Source organism: Myripristis murdjan, chromosome 3, assembly GCF_902150065.1.
Source record: "Myripristis murdjan chromosome 3, fMyrMur1.1, whole genome shotgun sequence".
Classification (NCBI taxonomy): Eukaryota; Metazoa; Chordata; class Actinopteri; order Holocentriformes; family Holocentridae; genus Myripristis; species Myripristis murdjan.
In genome coordinates, this window is record NC_043982.1 from 44,872,594 (window position 1) to 44,886,228 (window position 13,635).

The 13,635-nt window shown below is 44.2% G+C and overlaps 1 protein-coding gene across 1 annotated transcript in view; it reads right to left on the reverse strand.

Moving 5' to 3' along the window:
- Positions 1 to 1,971: 1,971 nt before the first annotated feature.
- The window catches only part of LOC115357256 (mucin-5AC-like), a 49,187-nt gene continuing 37,523 nt past the window's right edge, over positions 1,972 to 13,635 (reverse strand). The window contains exons 35-49 of the mRNA XM_030048675.1: positions 12,663 to 12,846; positions 12,199 to 12,382; positions 11,728 to 11,906; positions 11,547 to 11,616; positions 10,235 to 10,365; positions 9,675 to 9,709; positions 9,415 to 9,580; positions 7,744 to 7,839; positions 7,601 to 7,641; positions 6,654 to 6,776; positions 6,322 to 6,420; positions 5,721 to 5,849; positions 5,462 to 5,501; positions 4,132 to 4,255; positions 1,972 to 2,194 (exon numbers count right to left, since the gene is read on the reverse strand). Of these exons, the coding sequence (XP_029904535.1) occupies positions 1,972 to 2,194; positions 4,132 to 4,255; positions 5,462 to 5,501; positions 5,721 to 5,849; positions 6,322 to 6,420; positions 6,654 to 6,776; positions 7,601 to 7,641; positions 7,744 to 7,839; positions 9,415 to 9,580; positions 9,675 to 9,709; positions 10,235 to 10,365; positions 11,547 to 11,616; positions 11,728 to 11,906; positions 12,199 to 12,382; positions 12,663 to 12,846 (1,824 nt within the window). The remainder of the gene's footprint in view (positions 2,195 to 4,131; positions 4,256 to 5,461; positions 5,502 to 5,720; positions 5,850 to 6,321; positions 6,421 to 6,653; positions 6,777 to 7,600; positions 7,642 to 7,743; positions 7,840 to 9,414; positions 9,581 to 9,674; positions 9,710 to 10,234; positions 10,366 to 11,546; positions 11,617 to 11,727; positions 11,907 to 12,198; positions 12,383 to 12,662; positions 12,847 to 13,635) is intronic.

Consider the following 13,635-nt stretch of genomic DNA (forward strand, 5'->3'; position numbering starts at 1 on the left):
TGAATCAAAGCCCCTCCTTCCACAAACTGCACCGAGCTACTGACGCACTCTTTCTTAATCACTTGTGTTATTGAAAGCTCTTCACAGCTAAGTCTGTATTGTCAATACAATTTGCTTTCATTGACATATCAGGCGTGATAAATGTCGAATTAATTAAACAGCGTTATTTACCGAGACCCACTCAGAGCGAGTGCCGTCCCCACCCATGTCTATAAAGGTTTGACTTGTGGCACCACCTTGCCCAAAGGCACTCTGTCACACTGAGGCTGTTTGTTTCCTCCTCTCTGGCTCCCTCGGCTTGGCCAGCTCTTTCGTCACAGCTTTGCCTGCAAGAGCTTTATCTTCCAAGTCCTGCGCAAACACACTAGGCCGGGGAGTAAACTGGATTCAGGATATGGCCACAGTCTGGAGAGAGCTGGCTCTCACATCCTGATGACTGACGGCCCCGGGTTCACCGTGTTACCAGCGGTCACACATTTCATAACTAAAACCTGCCTGATGGATGAAGCAATCAACACCTTTATTGACTCACTGACTTCTAAGATCCTGCCTGTCTGACTTCATTACAGCCCACAGCCCCCCCCTCTTGTTGCCTTCAACACCAAACTGAAGTCTTATCTTTAATTCATGGATGATATAATTTTGATTGAGCGCTGAGGGAGGCTCAGTCTGCCTCCATAGGCCCTTCTGTTTTAGTTTAGTTTAGTTCCTGCTGGTTAGATGTTCTCTCTCTTCTTCTCTTTCCTCCCTAACTTCAGTTATTCTGTTATTAATCTGCTTCCTCTTTTTTTTCTGCTTTATTTGATAGTGACGGTGGAGAGAGACAGGAGAGGCAGTGGGGGGGTGGGGGGGCTCCCATCTGTCCCTGTGCCCTGCTGCCCCTGGCTCTGCTCCCCCTGCTGGCCATGCCTACTCCTGCACCTTCCACAGCCTTAAACTCTGCTGCATCTCTGCACCTGGTTGACTCCCCCCGCCCCCTTCCCCCATCTTCTCTCTCTCTCTCTCTGTGTGTGTGTGTGTGTTTGTGTGTGTGTGTACCTGGTATTGCTAATGTTGTGGGGACATAAATCTGTTTACACAGTCACGTTGTGGGGACTCGCCTCCCTTATGGGGACAAAAAGCAAGTCCCCATAAGTGAAAATCATTAATTTTAGGGTGAAGACTTGATTTAAAGCTAAGATAACTTTAGGGTTAGGGTTGGGTTAGGGTTAAGGTTAAGATTAGGGTTAGGGTTAGGGTTAGGCAGGTAGTGGTTAGGGTTAAGGTTAGGATATATCTCCAGGAAATGAATGTAAGTCAATGGAATGTCCTCTGAAGTGATGGAAACCAACATGTGTGTGTGTGTGTGTGTGTGTGTGTGCCCTATGCTCATGTTTGCATGCCCTGTGCCCAGTAGGATCACGAAAATGACATTTGATTTGAGACGATTCTGGAAACAAGTCTCACTGGCATACTTTCTTTTTCCTTTTTTTTTTTTTTTTTTTAATTGTTGGGGGAAAAAAAACCAGATTTGAACGCTGAACGCGAGATGAAACGGTTTGGCGAGGCAACGCGACGTCCTGAGGCATCGACTGGAGGACGGACTCCACCTGCTTCTCATGACATTTAGATACGACAAACATCGACGGCTTTGATCTCTTCAGGCCTGGAGCTAAGGTGGCAACCGTGACAGCTACAGCATGCCACACACACACACACACACACACACACACACACTTGCAGGAATAAATCCAGGACAGGAACATGCTTTGCCTGTAACCAGGAACTTTATTCATGAATTTCTTAAAGGATTCTACATGACCAAACAAGCTAAAAGTCACTCTAATAATCTACGATATGGTTCCAAGGTGCGGGTTAGACATAAATAGCGGGTTCTTCTATGACAGATGAGTTGTACACTACAAACTAAATGATTAACTTTGGATCATCTATGGTTCAAGAGGTTCGTTGCCGCTCGGTGTCCACCGCCGCTCATCTCCTGCGGCGGCGCTGCGTCTTGGCGCGAGTGACCGGCGCCTCCTCGCGGCCGACCACGTGGCACTCCGTCTTCAGGCAGCCGCAGGCCTCGATGTGGGTGTAGGTGTGGCTGACCTCGGTGCCGTCGGGGCAGGAGAGGAGCACCTGCCGCTCGGAGGTGGCTAACTCCTGACAGCAGGAGCAGGAGCGCTGCAGGGAGTTGACCATGGAGGAGTAGCTGAGGGAGGAGAGAGACAGAAAGCGACAGGGAGACGTTTGTCAATCTTCTGATGAGGTCGTGTGGAATATGATGCTTTACCCTCAGCTGGGAAAAAAACAGAAAAATAGGAGAGTCTGGGATCTGATGTAAAAACTGTCTCTCATCACGAGTGGCTGACTGATATAAAAGAGAGCGGCTGTGTTCACGTGACGTCAGCGTCCCGCTTATGATCCTGTTTCTGTGTTTGTGCATGTAAACACCAGATCCTGTTCTCTGAAAGAAACCAGGAAACTGTGTCAAGAGAAAGTTGCACCTCAACAGTGTGATTCTCAGTGGAGAGCTAAACCCGAAATCTTCAAAAAAAAAAAAAAAAAAGGAAGCACATCCCAAACTTTCAGCTGCAGGAGGACAAAATCCTCTCGCTGTGTGTTTTTCTAAAGTGATGTGAGCCAGTCAACAGGTGACCTGGGAGCATTTTCTCCTCCTTGAGTTGAAACTTTGGGATGTGCTACCTTTTCTCATTTTTATTAGAAACCAGGTTCCTGTTGCATGTTGACGTCTTATCCTGGTTTCTGACGGCTGCCAACCGCCGGCGCCGACGAGGCGACGCAACGGAAACTCAAACAACGAGAGCGTCTCACTGCTGGAGCCACGAAGAGACAGAGTTTTGTCTTTCGGTGATGAAAGAGTTAAATCTGCCAGTTGAGACGGGAGGAAGCATCCACATGTTGGCCTGTTCAGGTCTGACAACAGGCTGCAGGACGCCAGCTTCCCAGCATGCACCGGGGGAGCCAGTCAGGTCACGGTGCAAAATGCCAAAGAAACACGAGCAAACATCAAAACAACAGAAGCGGCTCTGATTTAATTTTCCAAATTTTCTCTCCACCCAGAATCTCTGAGCTCCATCATGGCGACCCCGTCCCACCAGCATCTCCATCCTCTGCTCCTCGTCCTCCTCGGAGGCAGCGGCAGCCCGACTCCACTCAAACTGAGGACATGTTTCATATTTCCTGTTGCCAATAAAGTGGATAAACCAAATCCACGACGTGATGTTGTCATTCAATAGTGCTAAGCTCGCTGCAAGCTCAAGTTTTGAGCAGCCGCAGTCAAATTAATCTCAGGTTACCAGTTCCAGAGGAATATCAAATTAAAGGTTTGTGTTGTGAACATCCCAGGCGCCTGCAGTCATCAGTAACCAGGATACCAGACTGAGCATGGATATACAGGGACAGGATAACCAGATTTCTCTGTGGTCCAGAGAAACACCACATCATGAGGAGGATCAAAACCATGAAAAGCCTCACAACAGAGATGTTAAACACAGTCGCTGCTGTCACGCCGATTCTCTGAAAACTGAACTTGGTCCAGCTGATAACAAACCGCCTCACACACACGAACCGTGACGTTCGAAAGATCTGCTCCATGTGATATCAACTTCAACTGTTTTTAAAATTTGTATTTGCTATCAAACTAGATTGACTGATTGATGCCAACAATCAATCAATCAATCAATCAATCAAACTAGGACTGGAAACTTATCTGAGATGTTCACCTCAGTGGAAATTCTTGGATTATGTTCTCTTAGTCAACATTTTTCTCTTTTTTCTCTTTTTTTTTCTTCACAGCATCTGGAACCTCTTTCTCAGAGTCAAACGTTCAGGAAGTGAAAACTCATTCATTTTAACTTTGGAGACTCAGTTTTGACTGGAGAGCTGCCCGGGACGCCTCCCTGCCTTCTGCCCAGTGCATGCTGGGACGGACTCCAGCCCCCTGTGATGCTGACAGATTAGACTTTTTACAGACTCAGTCAGAAACATTAGCAGCAGACTGAAAGATCTTCAGGTCATGACTCATGAATGGAAATGTCGAGCGCAAATTTCAGTTTGTTTTCAGGGAAATGAAAAGTGAAAGTGGAAGCAGAGGCCTGACGGAGCAGCTGATCGGAGGAGACTCACTAGGTGAACGTGCCGCAGGCTCCGTTGCAGGAGGTGACGCTGATGAGCTCTTTGGAGCGGCAGCCTTTGTTCTCCATGTAAACTTTGGAGGTGGTCACGTTGCAGGGGTGATCTCTGGGAATACCTGGAGCGGGCAGGAGACACCAGGTGAGAGGGAAACTCACATCTGACCTGCTGCATGTGGAACAGCAGGAAGTCTGTGCTGACGCTCGGTGCCATCACGGCTGCCTAATCATACTATACTAATAATAGTAATAGTCATATAGTTAATAACTCACTATATTCCTGCCTAACACTGCCTGGACAGTGCTGACCTTTACACTTAGCTGCTTTTCTGAATAAGAAAAAGATGATTTGTGCGAAAATAAATAAATAGATACGTACATACATACATTAAAGCCTTAAATTTTGTTAAAATTCGAATCAACAACCATTAAACAGAACTGATACCTGCAGACACGGTGTTGAGATATTTTAAAAAGAGCAAAAGCAAACGAGCCTCTGGTTTTCTTGTATTTGGTCTCATTGAACTGAAACAAGTCAAATGTAAAAATGCAGAAAAGCCAAGTAGTATTAGTATTAGTATTAGTATTAGTATAACTGTGAGGATTAATCTGACCAGACTTTTTTTTCTTTTGCAGATCACCTAATCTCCTGCCCAATACTACTACTAATACTACTACTACTACTTTAACAAGGGAAAATTATTTACTGCTACTATTACTGGTACGACTACTACTATTACTACTAGAAGTACTTTAACAAGGGAAAACTAATTACTGCTACTAATAATAACAACAGTACTAGAATAGAAAGTTGAACAGAAAACACTTTAAATGAAGGCTTGTGGGTCAGAAATCATTTTAAAGCCATTTTATAGTTTTTGGTTGAATAAAAAAGACATCATCATCATCATCATCTAATATAATATAATAATATAATTTGTGTTTTGATGACGTGAAATCACGGCTGGATGACTGAGTGAAGCCTGCAAAACCTGACAGTTTAGTCTCTAAACGGTCGTGCTGTCTTTCAGAAATAATTGTAATTATAATAATTATAATTCATACAGTTCATACAGTTGCTTATTATTATTCAATTATGCTGCCATCCTGTGGAGAAGGAAAGCATTCATCACTGCTAAAATAAACGTTGTCCCTCCACCATGTTTTCAGTGTTTCCTCTCTTTTAAAATCTGATTCCTGAATATTTAAAGGTAAAGCAATGAACTGTTGCTATGTTTTTTTGGTTTGAAAAAGTTAAACTGGGACGGAACAAGAGAAAAAAAAAACGAATCAAATGAAAGAACAGGAATGGAGGCGGTACATACAGGCATGGCAGCATCCGTCTGGAGCGATGGTCTCCGTTCCCTGCAGGACAGAGAAACACAAAAACATCAAACACACACACACATCGAGTCAGAGAGGCCATGCTGGAGTCACACAGGGTGTAATGAAGGACGTCATCCAGCAGGGGGCAGCGTGATGAGGAGTTCACTCTGCACCCCTTTTCAAAAACCTCATCATCCCTTCCCATACATAATATGTGTGTGTGTGTGTGTGTGTGTGTGTGTGTGTGTGTGCGCCTACAGGTATGCAGTTCTCGGGCTTGTAGTCCGGGCAGATGATTTTGGCCTCGATGGTGATGAACTGACCGCTGATCTCCAGGCACTCGTACTTCTCACACGGCTGCCCGGCGGGACTCCAGATGCTGCCGGGCTGAACGACACAACACACAGCAGCTTGAGCCTTCATCACACACACACACACACACACACGCCTGCATGCACACTCTCATCCGTCCTTTATGTAACCGTCCAGTCTCACTGATGTGGAGATTTATTCAAACATGACTAAAACAAACCACGCTACAGTGCAGTCACACAAAAAAACTCAAGAAAAAAAAAAAAACTCATTTTCAAACAAAGTCATGACAAAGTGCTTTACAGCTGCATTTAAATAAAGTAAACCTGTAAAAAAGCGATTAAAGAAATTACAAAGTATAAAAATTCAGCACGTTTTATTTTAATTATATTGTCATTGTATTGGATAATGCCTTTTATTGTGCGGTTGGGAACCACATTGGAACTATATTTTGAAAGGTGCTGGATAAAGACATTTTATTATTATTATTACTGATCATTTTTATTAGTATTATTATTATTTTTATTGATATAAATAACCGGCCAACCTTGAAGGTGTGTGTGATGTTGTTTGGCAGCAGGACGATGCAGCTGGTCTGGACGCATTTCCCACAACACTGATTTGGGACGGGCTGGTACTCATAACCCTGCACACACACACACACACACACACACACAAAGAATACACAATACACAGCAAACATATGAACTTTGCACAAACACTCGTAAATATGCAAATCCAAGTGGTACACACTGACCGAGATGACAGATTATAGCCGACAGTCAACAGGATGTGAAGACACACAAGGAGAGTCTGTGTGTGTGTATGTGTGTGTGTGTGTGTGTGTGTGTGTGTGATGGAGACAGACAGTTCTCTCACCGGCTGGCAGTGTGTGTCACACTCCACAGGACGACACTGGATGATGTGCAGGCCGCTGCTGGTGTTGATCAGGCTGCTGCACACACACTCCTCACACAGACTCATGTGAACCACCTCTCCAACCTGAGTGGGCGGAGTCAAACAGGTCAGTCCAGACAGTGTGTGTGTGTGTGTGTGTGTGTGTGTGTGTGTGTGTGTGTTCACTGTTCACACTGCGCTGAGGAGCTGGACTCCCAGCTCAGGTGCAGCAACATTACTGCTGTAAATATCCGGTTATGTAAAAGCAAAAAGCAGCTCATTATGAATAAACACAGTCTGGAAATGAAAAGTATTATTACTATTGTTATTTATTTATTTATTTTAAAAAAGTGACACTGTTACATATGATTTGAGCTGAAAATGGTTGGAAAAAGGTTTAATGACTCTGGTATTAAAACTGGCAAAGTTCAACACTCCAATCTGCTCATTTTTCTTTTCATATCCGTTCATGTCCGCTTTGCTAATTTCTGTCACCAATTAAGACCGCACAGAGATTAACGAGAGAGGAGACAAGAAACAAAAAGGGACGAAACAAAACTAAACACCAGATCTCCAAGGTGAGACGTGGAACCCAGACGGCGTGCAGATTTTTAATCACATCCGAGTGTTTCGTCCTTATCCTCGTTCGGTGCAGGACACCGAAGCAACGACGATCGACAATATTCTGGATTATCACCTCAGTGAAAGATTTTAAAAAGTACAAATACACACAGAATCCACTCAGTTACAGCACTGAGGGTCAACGTCATTTGTAATTTTCCACCCTGCAAATATAACAGCAGGTTGTCAGCTACTGTGAGAGCAGAGGGACATCCTCTAAAGCCAAAAAATAAAGACCTATTCTATTCTATTCTATTCTATTCTATTCTATTCTATTCTATTCACTTCATGTCAGTAAAAAGTCTCACCTGATATTCCCGGTTGTTGGAAACACAAACATCCTTAGGAACTGTGAGGGAAACAGTGACACCAAGTGGTTAAATGTGTTAATGACTTTGTATGACAGTCTCTCTCTCACACACACACACACACACACACACTGGGCACTCACTGCAGGTGTATATGGGGCAGCAGACTCCCATGATGTTGTTGGGGGTGAAGCCGGTGGGGCAGGCCGGCGCAGCAGGGCAGAGCTTCACGTCACACTCTGCGGAGATTCAAGATTCAAAACTTTATTGTCACGTCGGGGAAAATAAAGTCAGGCAAGGGCGCGGGAAGGGTGGTGCTGAGGGTGCTGCAGCACCCCCTGCTGAGGAGGGGTGGAATAAATGTCAAATTAATTTTACCACATTTCAAAGTCATTTTCTTTTGAAAATGACTTGATTGTGGCAGTCAGGGTGTGGACAGGGGGAGAAAGTAAAACGTGTATTAATCTACTGCACCTAATGCAAGGAAAACGAAAAACATGTAAAACGCGTGCAGAGGGGCAATCACACCGAGACACATCAGGCGGCACCATCAGTCGGCATCAGGCGAGCCGGCCGCGGCACCGGCCAGCATCAGGCAGCTCACCTGTCAGATCCGGCAGACCTGACCGGGTGGGCGCGGTACCGGACGGTGCCGCGGCCGGCCAGCCTGATGCCGACTGATGGTGCCGCGGCATGTGCGGGTCAATACTGTAGTCTAGAAAACTGGCGATTTTTTTTTCTCGTGCGCCCCCAAGTAGATTGCGCCCTGGGCAGTTGCACTGCCCATAGCAAAAACCGTCCCTGCTGCCGAGTCTGCCAGCACAGCGGGATACTGCTGCAACTCTCTCTCTCTTGTTTGCGCTGCGCTCGCACAGCTGGTTGTCTGTCTGTCACTGAAAGTTTAGCCTCCAAATCAGTGGTGTAGTCTACGTGATACGCAGGTATACGGCGTATACCCACTAGAAAAGGTCCCGCATTTCCGTATAACCACTTAAAAATGCGCAAAGATACGTATCAGTATGTTTTTTTGACATAACGTTCACTTTCCCGTTCATAAAGTCGCCTTCTCTGTGTTACGAAGCGGGCTCTTTTTGACCATATTTCGGGGGACACTACAGCTGGAGCTAACGTTAACGTTTCAGAAAGGGAGCCCCCCCATACGCAGCACCCCCTGGCAAAAAGTAGTTCCCGCGCGCATGAAGTCAGGTGTGTGATTCACAGAGAGGCAGCAGCTGTGTGAGCTTTCTCAAACTACAGACACACTTTTCCTCTTAGTCTGACGTGTTTGGTCAGTTTGTCTCGACAAGTTAAAATCCGAGTGCACCAACAAGGACAACTGGGATTACAGCCCATTCTGATAATCTGTTAGGACAGTGTATTAGGGAGAGAAAAAATTACAGAGCCAGGGTAATATTCTGAGAAAAAACTGTGACCGTTGTAAATTTACAAGAAAAAAAAAATCACAAATTTCTGAGAAAAAAAAAATCAGATTAAAAAAAAGTAACAGAAAAACTATTTTTCCGAGTGTTTTTCCTCCTAAATTTGTGACTTGATAATCTCAGAATTTTCGAGTTTTTTTCCTCATAAACTTACAATTTTAGTCTCACGGAATATCTGAGATTAAAATGGTTAATTTCCAGGAAAACACTCACACTTTTCTCCTAAATTTGTGACTTTATAGTCTATGAATTTTCCATTTTTTTTCTCATAAACTTGTGAGTTTTTTCTTGTAAATTTACCTCTTTATCCCCAGAGAATATCTGAGCCTCCCTCTCCCACACACACACACACACACACACACACACTCCGCTCACCGCACTTCTCCTTGGGGCAGCAGCCGGAGGTGTCGGTGACCTTGACCTGACCCTGGTGGTCACAGCTGAGGGGGGGCAGCGGGGGGCAGACCTTCCTGCAGCTGACCTGCAGTGTGTCCTCCTCACACACACACTCCTCGCAGCCCTGCGTCCACGTGGTGTTGGGCTGAGGACGACACAAACACACAACCACGTGAAAAACCGAGCCCAGAGCGAACCCCGAGGCCACGGCCGCTCAGAGAGGAGGAGAGGCCACTCACCTCCATCCTGTGTCCGTTTGGCAGCCAGCAGAAGTCTGTCAGAGAGGGAGACCAGGAATACAGTCAGCTCCGCTCCAGACGTGATGATCATTAACAAAAACTAACGAAATAACTAAGACTTGGTGTGAAGAAACAAAAACTAAAAACGAGGCTTCACAAAAAACACAATAACTACCTGAAACTGTTCGGTGCTTTTACAAATTATACAAAGTCTTTAGTTTTTGTCTGTCAGTTTATTTGGTTGTTCATCTGTCCTGAGTAAACGCATTTTTTTAAATGCTATGATGTTTTGTTGAGATAAAAAAATTTTCTGACCTTTTTGAATCTTGCCCCTGACCAATACCCCATTTTACAAAAAGACAAAAAACTAAACTAAAAACTAATTTTAAGCATTTTCAGGAAATAAAAACTAAACTAAAATCGCAGAGCTGCTTTAAAGACTAATTAAAGCTAAACTGAAACTGAAAACAAAAAGTCAAAACCAAATAAAAGTAAAAATGAATGAAAAATGTGAATCTATAATATATATATAAATACATAAATCCGCCGCTGTTTCTTACCACAGCCGCGCACACACTCGTCAGAGGTGGCGCTGAGCAGGATGAGGGGCGGCGGGCAGTAACAGCCCTCCAGCTTCACGTCGCTCAAGGCGCTGAACTCGTTGCTGGTGTAGATGAACTTCTGGTTGTACCTGCGGACACAGCAGCACAGCGAGTCAGAGCCCGGGATCCTGCAGCCTCACAGGGGAATAAACCATCAGGCTGCAAGAAATCTGCAGCCTGACCGAGATCAGTCGCACCACACACACCAGGTCACATCATAGGAATCATGACATCACACATCTCACAGGTGATGCAGATGTTTTGAGATGAACCGTCTGCTGCTACAGGAAAGATTTAGTTTTTTCGAAATGTTGAAATTTCTTGTTTGGGGCTCGTTGACAGATTGAAATAGACGACAAGTACAGGAACCAGACGTGCGGACTCTGCGGAGACTTCAACGGCTTGCCTTTATACGACGAGTTCATCGAAAATGGTGAGATCAGTCTCTGTGTCGCTTGCAGCAATGTTCCCATGTAAATATTCACATGTGGGAAATAGGCAGAGCGGATTAAAAAACTGATCGACACTGTTTGCAGTTGAAAGTTTTACATTTCATACGACACTGGAGCTGTCTGACCTCGGGCGCTGCCGTCAGGTTTGTGTCACTGATGAACTCTGTAGAGTCATATGACTCTGCTAAAGCTGCTACTGCAGTATTTTCAGTTTCATGGTTAAAAAATAATGTTACATAGCCTGTGACACACATGACAATAACATTAGTTTCCATTAAGGGCCAGAAAAAAACGGTGAAAATGTAAGAAATCACTGAATCAACTGAAGTGATGAGATGAGTCAGGTTTGATGTAAGTGGGTACACATAAATTACAACATTTCATCACAAAATAACTCTTGGAATGCATTCAGGGGAAAAAATCTCCATGTTGCCCGATCATTTCATCTCATCTTCAGTGTTTGAATCTTGTTTTTCAGCAAACAAGGTAACAAATCAGATGCTGGGATGAGATAATCCCACTTGTTTCCAACCTGAACCAGCTAATTTCCAGAATTTTCTTGAATCGAGTGTCATTTTCTTGACCCTGGTGGCGATCTGCCTCATTCTGCCTCATTTCAACATATTCATATTTGTTCAAAGAAAAAAATAATGATACAAGTGAAACTGCACTGGAAACAAGTGGGATTATTTCATCCTACTAGCAGATTTTTTTTTATCTTGTTTGAGGAAAAAGAAAAATGTGAAACTCAACAGAAGTCTAAATGACCAGTGCTTGGTCATCACAGCCATTCACACTGCTTTAGTGAGTTACATTACCTGAAGTCACAGGTAGGCTCCACCATAGGACCGCAGGCTTTATACACTTTAGGACTGCGGCATTTATAGTCTGTGGAGAGATGAAGACAGAGCAAATGTGATTTTTTTTCTCATTGTGGATACTGCTGTGATGCTCATGTAGATTTGTGCGAGCTGGTGATAATATTTGCAGTTAACATACCGCAGAGTCCGTCGGTAGCGTTCCTCCAGGCAACACACACTCCGGCCTCGGCGCAGGCCTCGGCGTAGGTCTGTATGCTGGTGCAGCCGATGTGATCCAGGTGCATGTGACACACATCGAACTTACAAGCCACAATGAACGGCTCGTAGTTTATCACCTTGTGGCACTCCTTAAACACACTGAGGAGGACGAGACTCTCAGTCAGTGCGGACAGGAAAGTCAGATTGGAGGCATCAATGCACATTATCAAGTTAAAATAAGTGCATGAACCGCACTGCCCAAAAATCTCCATGTTTATTAATCATTTCTTCTCACATTCAGTGTTATAACAAGTGGGATTATCTCGTCCCACCGGCAGGCTTTTACCTTCTTTGCAGAAAAATGAGTTTTAACACTGAATATGAGACTGAACGGCTTGTTAAGACGGAGATTTTTTTAACAGTGCAATGTCAGACACATATCCCCTCCTACCTGCTGCTGATGATGTCACAGATGGTGGCGTTGCAGGTGGGGGGCGAGGGGGGCGGTGTGGGCGGGGGCTCCGTCTGACAGCGACTGTTGTTAAGGCGCCACTCATGAGCCATGTGAGGACAGGACGAGTCGATTTTGCCATTGGGCAACATGCAGTCATCTGTCCGGTTGTTGTCACACGTGCCTGCGAGAAGCCACATTATCAGTCAGAGCAGGGAAAAGCTGGAGAGAAACTTTACATTAAAGTTCTTTTTTTTCATCTCTAGGAAGTTACAGTGTTTCAAATTATAGCCTTAAGTAGCAAGCTAAATATCCTAAAAATGAAATTGAATGCAAGCAAAAGAAGCAGGATGCATGCAGATAATACACAGATGTATAGAATGGATAGATGCTGATAAATTGTGTAATAGTAGTGCTCCATGTTCCTGAGAAGGACAAGAGCTTCATCATTTCTGTGAACTGACCGCACTGTCCCTCGGTGTTGTGGTTGAATTTGTCGTAGGGCAGGTAGATGCTGAATATGAGCCCCGTGAAGGTGATTTTGGCGTCGATGGCGGGGATGACAAGCAGAGTTTCGATACCGTTGGTGGTGATGCGGAAGTCGCCGGTCTGGTACGCAGGGTGCACTTGCTTGTCATTCACGTAGATCTAAAACAAGAACCATCATGAAGAAAAAAAACAATCAAATTCCTGCAGTGTAGTTTAATAAATCTGTAATAATGACATCAAAGCTATTACATAGAGAGTAGTAGAGATTGAAATCAGCTTGTAAGTTCAAGCTGGTGGCTGGGTGCATGAGGGCCATTGTAGGGAAAAAAATATTCTGTGAGAAGTAAGTGGTAAATTTACGAGAAAAACTCAGAGAAATAGTTTTTCTTTTCCTTTTCTTGCTGCTGATTTTAGCCCAGAATCACAAGATTGTTTTTTTTCTGAATCGGCCCAAGTCACAGCAACGTCTCTTCCAAGTCCAGATGCTGAGGTGAAGATTGTGATTCTGGGCTCGGAGCACCAGGATTTCCTTCTTACTAAATCCGACTGCTGTTATGTATTTCTAACATTTTTTTCCAAGTTTTTTTTTCCGGTACATTTGTGAGCTTAAAATCTCAGAATTTTTATGTTTTCCACACAAATTAGTGATTTTTTTTTTTTTTTCTGGTAAATTTGCGACTTGGATCTCAGAGAATATCTGACTTTTTTTGTCAGAATATTAACCCCCTTCCCTGGCTCTGTATTTTTTTTTCTCCTTACAATGGCCCTAATATGTTTTGTGTTGTTTAATAAGGATAAAGTTTAAAAAGTCAAGTTGTTAGTGTCATGCTGCCGTCAAACTAGTCAAATTCAGCCTGGTTTCCACAAAATTTTGTTTCAGATCTGGCAGTGTGAGATTCGTGGTGCATGTCAGAGTTTTTTTTTTTTTTTTCTTTTTGGCTTTTGTCC